The sequence below is a fragment of the Elgaria multicarinata genome, chromosome 4, assembly GCF_023053635.1.
Source record: "Elgaria multicarinata webbii isolate HBS135686 ecotype San Diego chromosome 4, rElgMul1.1.pri, whole genome shotgun sequence".
NCBI classification, from domain to species: domain Eukaryota; kingdom Metazoa; phylum Chordata; class Lepidosauria; order Squamata; family Anguidae; genus Elgaria; species Elgaria multicarinata.
In genome coordinates this window covers 79,562,856-79,580,261 of record NC_086174.1, presented here as the reverse complement: position 1 = coordinate 79,580,261, position 17,406 = coordinate 79,562,856, and the positions used below count along the sequence as shown (strand labels likewise).

At 41.2% G+C, this 17,406-nt stretch overlaps 1 protein-coding gene across 2 annotated transcripts in view; it reads right to left on the bottom strand.

Annotated features, from left to right (window-relative positions):
- MAP3K5 (mitogen-activated protein kinase kinase kinase 5) overlaps window positions 1–17,406 on the bottom strand; it is a 111,706-nt gene that overhangs the window by 63,151 nt on the left and 31,149 nt on the right. For both annotated transcript variants that reach the window (XM_063124621.1, XM_063124622.1), the window contains exons 2-6: window positions 16,925–17,064; window positions 14,443–14,466; window positions 8,061–8,254; window positions 6,654–6,822; window positions 5,521–5,627 (exon numbers count right to left, since the gene is read on the bottom strand). In XM_063124621.1, coding sequence (XP_062980691.1) covers window positions 5,521–5,627; window positions 6,654–6,822; window positions 8,061–8,254; window positions 14,443–14,466; window positions 16,925–17,064 — 634 coding nt within the window. The remainder of the gene's footprint in view (window positions 1–5,520; window positions 5,628–6,653; window positions 6,823–8,060; window positions 8,255–14,442; window positions 14,467–16,924; window positions 17,065–17,406) is intronic.

Genomic DNA, 17,406 nt, shown 5'->3' with positions numbered 1-17,406 from the left:
CTATGAATGCAAGCTTAGGAAGACAAAAACCGTCCAGAATCAGGCCACATCAAATTCTTGAATTAAAGTTCCCAAATCTGATAAGAAAGATAGCCCAAGTTCAGAGTCCCTTCAGTTGCCCTCCGTCTCTTGTAGTCATAATCACTTTGCTGCTGCTTTTTGTTCTGCCTATTTCCTGGGAGCAGGCAGGGATGATTCCTCCAATTTCCTGGAATAATCCTTAGGTGTAGAAAAGGCCTTAGATGTTTTGCTTGATTTTATATATAAAAAACACATTTATTTATTTATTTATCTATATTTTTATACTGCCTATCAGCCAAAGCTCTCTGGGCAGTGCACAACTAAAAACCATACAACAGAAGTATAAATTTAAAACATTAAAAGTTTAAAAGGCAATATATGAACACAGGAACACCGGACGCTGCCTTATACTGAGTCAGACCATTGGTCCTCCTAGCCCAGTATTGACCATACTGACTGGCAGCCGCTCTCCAAGATGTCAGACGAGATTCTTTCTTAGATCTGCCTGGAGATGTCGGGGATTTGAACCTGGGACCTTCTCCATGCAAAGTACGTGCATGAGCTATGGCCCTTCCCTACGTTTTGCTGGAGTATTGTACTGCAGTTCCATAGTTTATCTTAGAACAATCTGGCTTACAACAAGATATTACAAAATAGTTCCCATTGCAATATGGTTTTCATTAGGGGTTCAAACATAATGAGTTGAAGTAATAAAGGCAGAACAAGGAAAGATAGCTTTCTGTTGAACCTGACAGGCAAACTTAAAAAATGAAACTGCTAGTTGATTGGCCAGTGCAACAATAGATTCTGCCCCAGAGCCTTTCCATTCCATATCCGTGTGACAACCAAAGATATACACAAATGTCTTCTTCATGCCTTGACTGACCTCAATTTTTTAAAAAAGTGTAGAACTGTTCCTTTGAAATGTAGAACTGCTTCAGATGTGACTAGTTCCCCCAAATAAACAGCAGTTCCATGAAGGAAAAGCCCACAAATAACATGCATCTCTTTGGCTGCATACGTGCATATGCAATGAAATAACATGTAGAACTGTCACACACGGTGATCTACTCGTGGACCTGGTTCACCCAACATGACAAACGCATGTTGGGTTATCAACCTTGTTTATTTCAGGGTTGCTTGTCATGACATCTGAATCCGGCACAGTTTCTCCAACATGGGTTGTTAACCACGAGCAAGTTACTTGAGAACCGATAGCTCGTTGATGAGTTGTTAGGGTGGCTTGTTTTCAGAGCGGCTTGTTGTGACATCTGAACCTGGAAGGGTGGCTTGTGCATGATTTTTGTTGGAAAAGGCTACAGAGCCACCTGGCAAGAGCAGCGAAAAACCCAGCTGCTCCTCACAATGCCCTCTGCCCCACTTTCTCCAGCTGGCCAGTTCATTTGACAGCAATTGGCTTTATCCCCTTGTAAGCCAAGTTAGTACAGCTACATGCGGAGGTGTGATTAAATTACCTGTGGGTAAGCACACGCACCACCAGTTCAGGACCATGGTGATTTGGGAGGGGAAATTTTAGCTTTAGCCCTCCTGTCTTCATGCTGAACACCCCCCATCCCTGCTAGGGGACATTAAAAAAAAGAAAAAAGTCTTTTTTAAAAAACAAAAACATTTCCCACAGGTGGAGGTGGTGAGGGAATTTTGGCATGCAAACCAGAGGAGGAAAAGCTTAAATCTCCCCTCCTGAATTGCCACTGTCCTGAATCGGGGCATGCGTGCTTACCCAGAGGTAAGTCAATCACACTTACATGCATAGCTGCGCTAGGAAGAGAAACGAGCCAAAGAGGCTTTCTTTTAAGTGTTAAAGAAAAGAAAACCCTCAGTCACCTCATTCTAAAATGGTAAACCCTCCCCCCTCCACTCTGAAGATATGGCATAAATAAATGTCAATGCAGGTGATTTTCAAGGCAAGAAAGCCGGGCAGGGGGTGGCTCTCATCACAGCGAGAGTATAGAGGAGTTGTGTTGCAAAGCCCTCTGGGATACATCCGGAAGCGGGCAGGAGAACAAAGGGGGAAACAAATCATGGCAAGCCAGAGAGCAGCTGATTTTTCGTCAGCAACAGCATGGCATAGTGAGCGATTAACTAATCCACCACAGCTTGTTTTAAGCATGGCTTATCGTGACGTGTGAACCAGCACTTGGTTTACATAGTTGTTCAACACGTTGGGCAGTATCCAACACTGCCCATGCACTACCCATTCTGATAGATCTGCTTCATAAATTAACCCCAGAAACGAGCCCTAAATGCTAATTTTTGGAAGGGGGCAGATCAGCAGAATTCCCTTCTGCAAGCTCCGCTGACAGGCCTCTTCCTAGAAACAAGCGTTTGGCTCTTTTCTGGTTGCATTAGGGACTGCAAGCTTCTCCCTGTTCGAATGCTGAGTTCCTGCTGGAGCACAGACAGTGTTAGAAACTTCCTGACGAGGCAAGTCAGCAGAGCTTGCAGAAGCTATATGTACAAGAAATTAGAACAGTCCCTCACCCATTTTCCTCCCAGCAATGCAGCAAACAAATATTTTATAGTTCTTTCCTATGCATTTCAGCTTTGAAAATAATGAGCAATATTGAAAATGCCCAAAGGGAAGGAAAACAATTAATTTGCATTTTGCCATTATCCTAACTATATTTTCCTCTTCTTTGTCTATAACCCCTTCATCTGGCAAACTGACTGGCATGAGTAATTTAACATGGCTACAGTTGGCGAAAGATACACTTAATATGGGGTTCATATCATGCCACATATGTTCTGTAACCATGCTAAAAGATACATCTGTCACTTGGTTCACAGCAGGTTTGCTTTCGAGCAGTAAACTTCATGACCACCCCCCTCTCATGTTTGTCAAGGCAATGATCCATTGTTTAATGTGAAAAATTAGCAGAACAAGTCTTATTCTTATCTGAAATTGTCCAAAGGGGGTGGTTAATATTAAAAACTTGAAATACTTTCTAGTCTTCAGGATACAATTTTTAAAAATATAACCTTCTCTTACTGATACTCGGAAAATTCCCTTCAGTTCCTGTTACAGCCTCTCAGATGCATAGCCTCTTACACTCCACATTTCCTTTCTGCAAGGGTATACACATCATGACATAACCCCCAATGATATCAGATCATGGATTATGTCTATGAAAGCTATCATGGCTCACAGACCACAACTAGAACTTTCTTATCGTATGAACACCTTACTTATCAAGTGAAACAAGTTTACTGAGTACTACCTCAGGTGAACTTATGAACTGGCTGATCCACTTCCATTGATTTGTCACCTTTGCTTGCCCACACACACACACATCTCATCCTATTTAGATCTGTCTTCTCTTTTAAACCCTTCTTCATAATCAACTTCTTCTACAAACTCTTTCCTTCTCCTTTTCAGCACTTGCTAGTACAAAGCAGTCTTTCTTATGCCCATACGAAGCCAGGCAATTTCCCTTCTTTTTTTTTCTTTTTTTTAAAAAAAAACATTTTAAAATAATCAGTTAGTCTGCATCCTCCTACACAGGGTTGGTGTGACTTATATATTTTTATATAGTGCTAAGCACACTGTTGTTGCCTCATAAATGCTGTACAGAAATACTATGGTGATTCTTACTTTATATAGCAATGTGCTTGCCACACATACGGTGTTCAGCTTGCAGAATTAAGCACCATGAAGTCATGCATCTGCTTCCCACTAATAATGTCCCATTTTAGTCCCTTTCCTATGTGGCTTTCCTTGCTGCCTTATCACCACTCCATTTTGTATTACTTCAAGCCTTTCCCTAAACCTCCTAGGAACAGGTTCTACATATCTAACTTCTGCTTTCAACATTTAGTCTGTGCTTGAGTACGTAAATATTTTAAAAATGAGTGCTCCACAGGCAACTGAGGGTACTCTTCAGCTAAGAATTAGAACCAGACCTGCTGTTTGGCATAAAGCCCTATTGTAAAGCAATCTTATTGGCAAACTACAAGTTAAACACACATATGTGTAACAAATCCCTGATGTTTTGGACTTAACAGCAACCTTAGTAAACTGTAATTATGAGCAGAGAGCAGTGGGAAAGAAGGAAGATAATTTAGCCCTACCAGGCTGGCAATTTTTCCAAATAAAAATCAGACCCCTTGTGATATCCAGATGCACATTTATGAGGAGAAATAAGCATCTAGAAACCCACGGCAGGAAAGGAAGACCTTTGGGGATGATTCTGAGTGAGAAAAAAGCCTGTGAGGAAAGTATTAAGCATATCCTGTCCCTCTCATTGCTTTGCTGCTCTGTAGTTAAAAAAATAAGTTAGAGCTTTGTTATGTACATTTGCATATAATAAGTAGTTTACCTCTAAAGTATTCTAAGGAAGCCAAAAGGGCAAAACACTGAGTCAGGGGAAGGAAGAAGCTCCTGCCTGCAGCATTAAAGCCCCGGGAAATTATAATCCAGCAGGATGCAACAGCCACAAGAAAAACAGACTATGAATGCAAGCTTAGGGAAGTTCCTGAGGAAGACAAAAACCGTCCAGAATCGGGCCACTTCAAATTCTTAAATTAAAGTTCCCAAATCTGATAAGAAAGATAGCACAAGTTCAGAGTCCCTTCAGTTGTTCTTGTAGTCATAATCACTTAGCTGCTGCTTTTTGTTCTGCCTATTTCTCATGCATGCCACCATAAACAACACTACGGGAAATAAAATGGCACTTCCCCAGGAAACAATGGCAGAATTGCAACAGGAGACAGGGAGTTCGAAAGTGTCTGTCTTCAGGTCAGGGGATGCACAGTGTGATTTTCAATTAAAGCAAGCTACGTTTTAGTATAGTGCCATCATTGCCATTAGTAGCAAAATTATTTCCAGTGGTGTTTTTTTTAACATCCAAAATAAGCAGCCACCCTGTCGAAAGACTTCTAAGGATATATGCAAACAACTCTAAATCATGTATACCATATTAATCGTCTATCAGAGGCATCTTCATTTGAAAGAAATAAAATGAAATAGCTTTTAAGGACTATGTTCTTGCCCTTCTACCTTGCTTTTAGGGGAAAGTATGCATTTTGTGCCTCTCCAGCCTAGCTTGAAGATCTGTTATATCATCTGAAACCAGAAGAGCTAATATTAGACATGTACACATATACATCAGTCTGCATGCTGCCAAACTGTGTACCCATCCTTTCCTGGCAGAACCATTCTGATTTGCACTTCATGCTTTTGCATATGTTTTATGGACCATTCAACCAACATTTGACTCCTCATGTTTTCTGTTTGGTCAAAGTGCTTTCCTAATCATGTGCAGAAAGGAAAGTTAAATACTCTTTGGCACGCAGATCGAAATCCAAATCTAACTCACACAGTGGGGAAGAAAGGGTAGAGGAGATATGATTTGGTTGGACAATAAATTCTGACAGGAAACAGAAAATGCTTCAGGCCTGTGGAGAAGGAATATTTCAAGGAGTGATTTATATGTAATCAACATAACAAATTAGAATTTCTTTAGGAGGGAAAGTTCTTACCTGTTCAGTGCAAATGCGTAATGAAACTTCACATGGTGATGCAAAGCCAAGTCAAATGTTGGAAGTTTTTCTAATGTCTCTACCAGTTGCACAATAGAATCATAATCCTTCCAAGAAACAGAATAAAGGAATTTATTTAAACCCTTACAACAAGCAAGAGAAAAAAGGATAAACTTCCCAGGTCTTATTCTGACATGAAAGTGTGCCATGTCTATATTGGTTGGAGTCCCAAGCACTAGCAGAGGCACAATGCAAATGCCCCAGGACACCTGAAAGAAACACCGTCTTCTGCCTATAGCTACATATGTAGCATCAAATGCAGTGATTCTTTGATCCATTTTATGGAGTGCTACAGCAAAACAAAAAAGGGAGCTCAAAAGTGCTCGCATTTTATGGAATGCCCCCACATAATTTCTTTCGAGTCCTGGGCTATTCCGCTTACCCAGTATTCCCCAATATGCATAATATAATGGCGTAAAAAAGATTCAGAACTCAACCACGCCTTTACAGGCCTAGGCATATGCACAAAGTTGCCATGGTAACAAAGTTCTGCTATTATATCTGGCAACTGTAAGAGTGCTTTCATTCTGCAACAAGACCTAAATGCTGACATAAGAGCCATTTACTCAGAGCTCCCTGTATGCTTGTTTTTCTTTGAAGATCCATTAATGGCCAAGCATTTACTTTAAGAATTTTCTGAGGTGGTGGCTCAATTCAGACATGTTTCTCAATGGTGTTTTTAGAACTCCATGGTGTTTTTAGAACTCCATGGTGTTTTTACACACAATGGGTGGCATCAGCAGGCTCAGGGAAACCCCAAGATTTACAGAAGTTCAAAAACTTTTAGGAGAAAACAACCTAATGGAAGGGGGGGGGGAAGAGATCCAAAAACAGCCCCCCACTCAGGAATGAGTGTGCTCAGTGGCCATAGAATGGGAAGGGGGTTAGAAAACTGGATGGGAGGAAGAATGTTAAGGAATATTGTGGAAAAGCACACCGGGTTGATGGAAACAGTGAACAGGAGCCCTTGCACACTGCAACAATAGACTAATCATCTTGTTACTGAAAAGCAGTGTGTTGGTAAAACAAAGATGACAGAAGTAATACATTTGAATTAAACAGTAGGATCCTACCTGAATATCTCTGTAAGATAACAGCAAGTTTATCACGATGTCAGCAGACAAAAGCTCGATATTATCCACCCGCTGTCGTATCCTTGCCAGTTCTGCAGCTAGTTCTTTCCCTGTGTACAAGTTACGGGCTTTTCTGATATCATTAAGGATAGACTCCCTGAAGTATTGGCTAGAATGGAAAAGAAGTCATCAACTTAAGCCTGTACATTAGTGGACATCCTCTTGGCTGTTTGTACAGCAATCGGTACAATCAGGTACAGGTGCTGCTACTGCAAATATCAATTGCCAAAGAGAAACAGGAATATGGGCCTAACTGATGAAACGGTGTAGAAAATGTGATGCTACAGTCAGGAGTGCTTTGTTTTAAAGGAGAATCATATCTTTTTTACTGCCGCTGCATTGTCAAATTTCAACTGCGCATTCTAAAATAATGGATAATATTGGCCTACTTCGCAAGGTTGCTGTATGGAAGATAATGTATGTGAAGTACATACATTTTAAAGTGCTATATTAGTCTTCCCCAACCTGGTGCCCCCTTGATATTTTGTTCTTCAAATCCCATCTGCCCCAACCAGCAGGGCTAATAGCCAAGAATGCTGGGAGTTGTAGTTTAAAACATCTGGAGGTCACCAGATTGGGACATCTGTTCTACATAAATGCTGAGCATTATTACTACCAACACAATAATTGGAATTCTTTACTATATTTTACACCACATCCCATGGTCAGAATAAGGATTGTGGGCAGCCAGTAGGCAATCCACAGCTCGCATTGACCACTTTCTCACCGTGTCAGATCGTGAAACATTTGTTCCTGCTCTCACATGGCAGGCTGCCCTCCCCATTTCTGGAATGGGTGGATGCCTGCTAGAAAACAACAACAACACTTCACATTCACAGTTCTGCATGGGAAGGCTGGAGGGGACTTGTGTACTTCTTTTTCCCATTTGTGCTTCGCCCATTGGGGAATGAGAAGTCTCCCCAGAACTCATTGCATCTCTGGAAAGCTGCCAAGATGCCTCTCATTTTCCAATGGGAGCACAAGTTGAAGAGGCATCCCCACCCCCAGACTGCTTTTTGATCTTTCTGGTACCCTTGCTAAATTCTTGAGTCTTTGAAGTGATGAGATTATGTACTTGACCCAGCTAAACTGCAATGATATCATCTAAGGAAAGTCCTGGCCTGATCCTCAGAAAGCTTGGACAGTGAGAATCTGGCCACCCAGGCTCACAAAATTGTCCATCCCTGACACCTGTACAGATATGTGCACCCAGATTATTATCCCTTGGGTGCTGCTATCAAATACTACATTTGTTACATCTGCTGTACACATATAGGTTTCACCCCTTTTTGACAGGTTTTGGCTGTGTGCATTTTGCAGAAGAAGACATATGGTGAGAATGCTTACCTTGAGCTGCCCTGTGCCACCTTCAAAAGCTGAATAAAACGGTCAACCAAGGGTAAACATATTGGCCCAAGCAACAGTTCAAAGTTGGGCTGCATCAGCTCAGTTAATCCCTTCATAAAACTGCTGTCACAGCAATAGACTTTGTTATGGGGCGTTATCATATATGGAACAAATATGTAGTTGCCAGTGCACATCTGTAGAAAGGAAAAAATGTGGTTAGCCAAACTAATTATAACGTGGGGTTATACCTTATTAAATCAAATACATTATATACAACATAACCTATATTCAATGTAATTCTCATAAAGCTTTAAACAACATTTTTTAATTGAACAGATTCCCTTGGCAAGCTCGATATGACATTGGATATTTACATTTAGCTCATTTATGTCCCTTCTTTTCATTCACACAGATCTACATGGCAACTAACAATCACAGAACAATAAAATACAGTTTAACAACAGAATCATAAGGAAAAGAAATAGGAGCAGCATTTAAAACCATCAACGTATACAAAATAGAAATGTAATTGTGTATGTTTTTTATGTTGAAGTTTGATTTTATGTTTTGTAATGTTTATGTGTTTGTTTGTGTATTAGAAAATAATAAAACATTTAAAATCGGGGGAAATTTTAAAATGAAAGAGAGAAATTCTTTTCAATTATAGAGTTAGAGAAAATATTGTTACATAGTCTTTGCTGTGCAGGGAATCGGAAGTCCATCTTAATTGTGTATGTTTTTTATGTTTTCTATGTTGATGTTTGAGTTTATGTTTTGTAATGTTTATGTGTTTATTTGTTTGTGTATTAGAAAATAATAAAACATTTAAACTCAAAATAGAAATGAATAATCAGGTAATTGGCACCACAATGGGTGGTATCCAATGTTTGTCGGATGTAGAGTAGGCTCCCTGTATCAATCTAAAATAATAAAAGAAGATGCCTGTCTGTCTGTCCATCCATCTGTGTCATAGCACCAAGACTGTGAAACCTAGACACCTGAAACTCAGCATGCATACTAAGGGGATCTCAGAGGTGTGTATCTTGGGGATATTTTGTTTTTAAATGTATTGATTCATTTGAATTAATATAAATGTGTCCATGCGGTTGAAGCCTGCAGAACATCTTCAGCCACTATGGGCAGGCTTTCCTAACTAACATATAGCTTTGCAGTCCACACAATTTGAAGCCAGGGTACATAAGTATGCTGAGGGACACAGTTTTATGCATTTATCCCTCATGGAAATGTAATGGTCAGGGGTCTATAGGGTAGGGTGACCATATGAAAAGGAGGACAGGGCTCCTGTATCTTCAATACAGTTGTATTGAAAAGGGAATTTCAGCAGGTGTTGTTTGTATGCATGCAGCACCTGGCAAAATTCCCTCTTCATCACAACAGTTAAAGCTGCAGGAGCTATACTAGTGTGACAAAATGCAAAAAAGGGCAGGGTGGATGCATTCTGACAGGTTTTGTAAGTTTGCTTGATGGCTTTGCTGTATCAAACTAAGGGCCATTCTAAAGGTGGTCAGGTCTGCTCACTAGTAATAAACATCCTAGAGAGCAGTTTATTACACTGATAAATAGCTGGATCATTAAGGTGGGAGACTCTATGACCTACTTAAGAGTGAAAGGTTGAAATTAGGAAAGAAATTTGGCAGTGGGACTTACTTCTAAACTTCCTCTGGTGCAATAGTCACAACTTTCCTTAGCTATAAAGATCCTGCCAGCTCTGGTAGAGCTGATATATGTTCATTACAGAGCCGATCACTATTTTATCATGACAATGCTGTAATTTTGCAGCATTCATTATGTCTTTCTGGAAATATTCTCCGTTAGCTTGATTGGAAAATTGTCCAAATTGATGGCTGTGATGAATCAGTTGTTCTTCCTACAGCCCTTGTTTTGTCCCTCTCTCAGAACATCCATAATAACCATATTGCATCAGACTTATTGCTGAAAGGACTTCTCTGCAGGGTTTTCTTTTTCAAACAATCATAACAGATGGCAAAATTTAGAACATATTATTAAGCTCATTTATCTCATAATTTTCAGCAATCAACTCAACATGTTGCTAATACTGGAATGAATACAAATATATTGCAGGGACTTTTATAAGTGAAAAAATGGACATTTTGTTATTCAACTGAATGGTAATAAGATAAAGACCAGCAAAATTATTAACATTTAGATAAGCTTTCTCATCTTTCATGCCTTTTCTTCTTTCATCAGTTGCCCAAGTCTCACAATTGCTTTGGATGTAATAAACTTATCATGTTCCCCATCATGGTACTGTAATAACCCTTACTCTATCATGGGAGATACCAGATTTCATCACACAGGGAGTAGTTGCAAGGAACTTCTAGGGAAACGTCATCTCATGGTAGCTTCATGGATTAATGGTGAAACTGTGCTACACACAAATAAAACAACCTCCCATTTCTCAGAATAATTTTTTGAGAAATGGAACAAACACACACAGTCTTTTCAAGCCAATAAATATTTGGCTCAAGTATCTTTTTGATGCATGAGGCAACACATGAGAAAATCTATACTCATAGGAAGCCTGCATGGATTAATCCCCTCCTCTTTTTCCTACCTCCTCTCCTTACTTGCCACTCAGCAATGATAGCTTACCTATGAGGACAGATAGACAGGGACATACAGACACACAAGCCGAGTGGCAAAAGGTCACAGATAAGGCAGGAATAGGCTAGCTAAATCTATTCCCTTCCCCCTTGCCTCCACCATCTTCATTCCTGGCCTTTGGTCCTCTTCACAAAGCAGCCAAGCCCCCCAATTCATGGAGCTTACTTAATTTTCTGGCAGGAGTAGCCTGCAGAAATGGGACCCAGGTCACTGGATACCCCAAGAGGAGAAGCAAGGGGCCTCATGATGTTGCTCCACGGCCTGGTGTTTCCCCATCCTCCTGGTTTGTCACACATTGCAACTGTTGATTTTCAAATCAGAGAATAGTAGAGTTGGAAGGGGCCTATAAGACCACTGAGTCCAACCCCCTGCTCAATGCAGGAATCCACCTTAAAGCATCCCTTACAGATGGCTATCCAGGTGCCTCTTGAATGCCTCCGGTGTGGGAGAGCCCACGACCTCCCTAGGCAATTGGTTCCATTGTTGTACTGCTCTAACAGTCATGAAGTTTTTCCTGATGTCCAGCTGGAATCTGGCTTCCTGTAACTTGAGCCCATTATTCCATGTCCTGCACTCTGGGACAATGGAGAAGAGATCCTGGCCCAGGATCTTTTGACATCCTTTAAAGCATTTGAAGAGTGCTATCATGTCCCCCCTCAATCTTCTCTTCCCCAGGTTAAACATGCCCAGTTCTTTCAGTCTCTCCTCATAGGGCTTTGTTTCCAGACCCCTGATCATCCTCATTGCCCTGCTCTGATCATGCTCCAGCTTGTGTATACATAACTTCCACCACCTTCTCAGCCCATTAACAGAACAAGGTGCTGATTATGGATGTTCATGTTATGACACACTAGTTGGGTCATTTCCAAATAAATATATTTTCCTACGAGGAATTATCCTGTGTTGGGAAAACTGAATTGGTGAAGTGGATCAGGTGCTTCCCAAGTAGGGGAGGCGGAGTATGACGTTTTGCCCCTGTCCTGCAAACTTCCAAGGGTTTATTTACGCCACCCCCTTTTTGGTGCATATGTGGTTTTTGCTCCTTTGTGTGTATTGTGCATGGTTTTGATGGTGCATTGGGTGCCTCTTAGCTCAGAGAGGCTATGCGTGAAGTTTTGTCCCGATGCTGCATACTTCCAGCGCTTTAAGTTAGGTGATGCTGGAAGCGCTGAATTTATTTATTTATTTATATTTATTTATTACATTTTTATACCGCCCAATAGCTGAAGCTCTCTGGGCGGTTCACAAAAATGACACACTAGTAAGTACATTACCCCACACCTCTCCCCATTCCTTGGGATATTGTGGAAGGTTAAAACAGGCTGCTGCCATGTTGTCAATGGAAGCAAAAGCGCCACTGTTGGGGTGGGGAAACTGCAGCAAGACAGGTGAGGGTGGATGACTCAGATTACGCACAGTAGGTTCATAAACTGTGCACAGTAACTTATTTGTCTGATCGTGTAGGTGGTAACAATAGCTTATTTTGAAAATAAGCTACTGTGAGTAGCTTTTTAACCCTTCATGGCTTAAAGTGATGTCTGAACCCACTGAGTCTTGGTTAGCATGTTGCGTGAACTCCGTCTGAGTCTCTGCAACCCTATTTCTCTTTTCGCTACTACAAATTAAAAGCTACTTCTCCAGTGACCCTGCAATGACATGTTTTTATACACACACAGACACGGGCAAATATTCCTAAACATTTGGCCACAGATTCCCAGCATGCCTGCCCATCACACTTCACATGCCTGGTGATGAAACCCTGATAGAACTCGGATACAGCTGAAGCGAACGCGATTGCCACGTAAAATGTGACACAGCTCTCATAAGGTTCCTCCTCTGGACTGACACTTTTAAACATTATATTAGAATGTTTAAAGATGTTTTTAGGATGTTTTTAACAATGTATATTATGTTTTAATTCAGTTTTATGTATTTATCGTTTATTGTTGTTCCCTGCCTCGATGATGATGATGATTATTATTATTATTATTATTATTATTATTATTATTATTATTATTTTGTGGTTTTATTACTCTTAGCTGCCAGGAGCCCTCACCAACCTGCATTCCAATGCTGGGAGTAGTAGGCCAACACATTTGGAGATGACCAGGTTGGGGAAAGCCAATGAATGGAAAGGTGTGAAATAAATCATAATTTAAAATAAATGAAAAGTTGGTTGCCTTCCTAAAACTGGTTTAATCTGAGGCAGAAAGACTTCAGAAGCGATACCAGAGATGGAATAGACACCAAACCTTTATGACTGGCACCTAGAGAAAGACTATCAGTTTAGCTGGTTCTTCTTTTTCCTGTGAGGCTGAGCACATTAAAAGTTTTCATTGATTTTGACAGTACCCAGAAATTTCAATATCTCTAGACTATTCTATATAATGAAACATCCTGAAGCCTTCTTTGTCCCAGTTCTAACGTATAATCACTTCCTTACACATTTCCTGTTCCTGATATGTTTTTTTTTTTTTTTTATGTAGCCATCAAATACTTAAAAAGAGAAACAAAAATACCCTGCCCAACTGCGCTACTAAGCTTCCTAGGCTGTAACTGTCAATTAACTATGCCTGGGAAAGTAGCATGTGATAACTGTGACGCCAAACAAAGGTGTAAAACCAAGAAGCAAAGCATCCTCCCAGCCAACAAATCCTGAGTTTGAAGGCAATAGGACAGCCTGAGGAAACATATACTCTCAAACATATATTCCTTTTTCATCTCTCCTCTTCATATAACCAGCCCGTTCTCCAATCGCCATTCAGGCGAGCCAGAAAACCATACTTCTTCACAAAACGTGTAACGAACTTATGGAGTTTGATCTTATTAGATGAGAGCAAGACCTCTAGGTGAGATGGCAGTTATCTAATCACTGGGTGACTTAGATGTCCACTAGGTTATATGGCTTTGAAGGGGGATTAAACTAATTCACAAGTCTAATTCAGGTGTCATAAAACTGTATCTCTGGAGGGCCTGTGGGATTTTATGTGCTTGCCACCACCCTCTCCACCCTGACCTTACAACATTGAACGAGAAGATCTGAAGAGGAACTGTAAGCGCTTTCAGCTGAACACAGTTACAATCCTCCCCATGATCAGGACCCCTACATCAGGGTGGAGCACATGGGACTAATGCACATGGCCCCTCCATAGATATTAGGGCCGAAGCAGAGTTATAGAGGATAACTTTGTCAATGGCTCTTAGCCATGTTAGCTAAATGGAATGTCTAGAATACCTCTGAACACCAGATGTGGAAGGACAACATACTGCCTGCTCGTGGGCTTCCGGGAAGCATCTAGATGACCTCCATTAGAAACCAAAGGCTGGACTACATGGAGGTCCAGTCACCAGGGTTTTTCTTAAGTATAAGGGCTAGGATGCCTTATGGGAGCTATATGCATTCTATCAGTTGCCAGCACCTATAAGAGCAGGAAACTTATCAGGCTGTACAGAGCTTGCAAAAGCAGGAGCAGGAATGCAAAACTAGATTAAAATGCACCCAGAAGGAAAAATGTAAGAATAACATTGGGTGAGAGGTGTGAGAGAGGAGAGAATCAAGAGTGTTTGCTTGTATGAACGAAACAGCAAATGCATGGGATAGCTGTGCCCCAGAAAATATAGCGAAATAATGTTGAAACCTTCAGACAACTCACAGGACAATAAACAAATATATTGGTAATAGAATTTTATATCAGAGAAGCTATTATTTTCGTTTTGTTTTTAAAAGCATACTTACATTATTCTTCTGGCAAATAATTTCCTATAAACAAAAGGATACACATGAGAGTTAGAACCAACTATAAATAACTGTTGTATGTATTCCAAATTATACTTAACTAATAAAGAACTCTGAATGGTTTAAACGTTACTTTGGACCTTGGAAAGCCTCGTGTGGCGCAAAGCAGTAAAGCAGCAGTTTCTTCAGCTGAAACTCTCCCCATGGCCTGAGTTCGATCCCAACGGAAGCTGGTTCTCAGGCAGCCGGCTCGGGTCGACTCAGCCTTCCATCCTCCCGAGGTCGGTAAAATGAGTACCCAGTTAGCTGGGGGAAAGGTAGTAACGGCCGGGGAAGGCAACGGCAAACCACCCTGCTATAAGGCCTGCCAAGAAAACGTCAGCGAAAGCTGGCGTCCCTCCAAGAGTCAGTAATGACTCAGTGCTTGCACGAGAGGTTCCTTTCCTTTCCTTTCCTTTCCTTTCCTAGGACCTTGGAATTTTATATTTCTTTTGTGGGAGTCCATTCCCTAGGGCAAGGATAGCAAAGCCTGAGGGCCAGATTCTATTTCAGACAAGCTCTTAGGAGCTACGTTCCAGTGGTAGGTGGAGCCAAAGGCAAAGGGGGTGGGATGAAAAGTACCAGCGTATTTTAGGTTAAAGCTCTTACTGCCAGGAATGAAGCCTTAGTAAGTAAAACTTTTTGAATGGGGAAAAATGTAGAAAGCTGGAAGACAACCAAATTGGGTTGAGGGGGCCTGGCCTTGTGGAGAACCCCAGAGAGCTGTATTGGGACCCTAGGAGCCCTGCATTTGGCTCAGACCGGAGATTCTGCATCTGTGGCCTAGAGATAAAAAGATGTGATATATGTCTTGCATTCAGATACTAACAAGTACAGTCACTGTGCCTTTAACAGGAGGCTGAGCCACGGAAATGAAGCAAGGGTGCTTCCAGATGAGGCCTTTATTGAGCAATTGCCCTGCTTCATTCACAGAATTTTACTGGGAGTCCAGATCTCATCGTCTTCCATTTTTATCTCTCCTGTCCTTTCTCACTGAATGACTGCATAATGCCTTTTGATTGTTAGCAACATGAGCTCTCCTTCTGAAAGTATCCCTAGCGAAGCTTTTCCTGGCATGGAAATAAACTAGTGGGAAAAGCTTCACATGCCTAGTTTATATATGTTGGGAACATAGTACCAATTTCTGTTAGCAAGATAGCAGTTAATCCATAACAAAATGCAGAGCAAGGGTGTTTGTTAACGACTCTGACAAATCTATTAATATGTCCATCCTGAATATTTATGCTGGTGCAGCTGCTTGCAGAGCTGGAGTAAAATTATGCCAGCGCTGGCGTACCAACAGCAGTGGCATTGTTCAAATGTTGCTTCCTCTGCCCCCATGCATTTATGAACTGACATAATAATAGAGCTGGGGAAATGGCCTAATAAATATCGGGGAGGGGCAGCGAAATCCTTATCCCTAAGAGACTAATTGTTCTTATCCAATATAATTTATGTAATTTATTTTATGGCTATAGTGCGATAGTAAGACACATCAGCTTGTCACTTCGAGCAGCATGCTTAAATGGTACAAGGACAACTAAGAAAATTAATATAATGGAGTGAAGTACGAGTGGAATCCTTCCCTGAATATTTACTTTATTCTTTAAATTGTCTATTTCGCCTTTCTGCTTTCCACACTGAGCGTAAAAGGCAGCTTGCTAGAAAGCAAGAGAGCATGGAAAGAGACAGGATTTGTTAGGGTTCACTCAGCACAGAGGTGGGTGCCATGAATCCCACAGACTGCATGGAGTCCCCACCAAACCCCATTGCTGAAATTCACAGCAGCCGAAAAAATCAGCAGTTTACCACTATGGAACACTAAATAGGCCACATTTAGCTTGTTCTCAAGCAACCTGAGAAGAAGCTAAATCCTACTCCATAGCAATTTGCTGTTGAATTTTGGCAGAAAACTGATTTTCTTTTTCCCACTGTTGACAGCTGTTGGCAGCAGCACCAGGACTGCAGCCTTCAGGGGGGCAAAAATGATCTCTGGACCCTCCAAAGTTGCCCACCCCTTAGCACAGCCTTAGCACAGCATATATATTTTTACTTTTACTTTTAACACACTCTCTTCTATCACATAGTTAAGCTTTTACTGCTAAAATGGCTTTACGGTCAGAGTGTAGTTTAAGGTTGAAAGAGATTTTTCTTCTTGTCCAAAGAGAATGCTGTATGCTTGGTTGATTTGTGTGGCAGCGGTGGGGTGGGGGGGGCGGAAATTGATTTTGTTTTATTAGCAGCACCTCCTGGATCCTTTACCACCTTCAGCTCCTTTATCAGCTGCTCCTAAAGCATGATAATTAACAATACTGAGAACTGTGTGGACATGGAGGATTTTACCACAATATAATGATCGTTTTTTGTGTGACTGATTCACAGATCCCCCCACACACACACTCCTACCCAGACCCCCGACTCTTTGTACAAGGCCATGTCTTACTTTCAGTGATTGCAGGGAATCTGCATTTGTATCACAGTAGAGGATAATGTTGTTGGCCATGCTGAAGCTCTCTCGGACTCCCAGATGATAGAAGAGCGAAGGCTGACGGAAAGCATCGCTCATCTCCACCACCGCAATATCTGCAAGGAAGAGCAAAACATACACTAGTCAATTCTAGAGTTAAACTTCAGTGCTCAAGAGATAATTTTCAATTGATCTGCTGACTTCTTTCAGCTGCCATCAAAGATAGCTGTTGCGATGGAAGAGAGAAATCATTCTAGAAGTTGATTCCAAGAACCACTAACTGGCATAGAATTCGTGTGTGGGGCGGAAGGAGGGGATAAAAAGATCTTGCAACATTTCCCCTGTAGGAAGATAGCATCTAAGCTGCTGCTTTATGCCAGCTTTTATTCAACAAAAAGTGTACTTGAAGGGGGAAGTGCAGCAGAGCAGGGACTCCCCCTTTTAAAAAAAAGTAAATA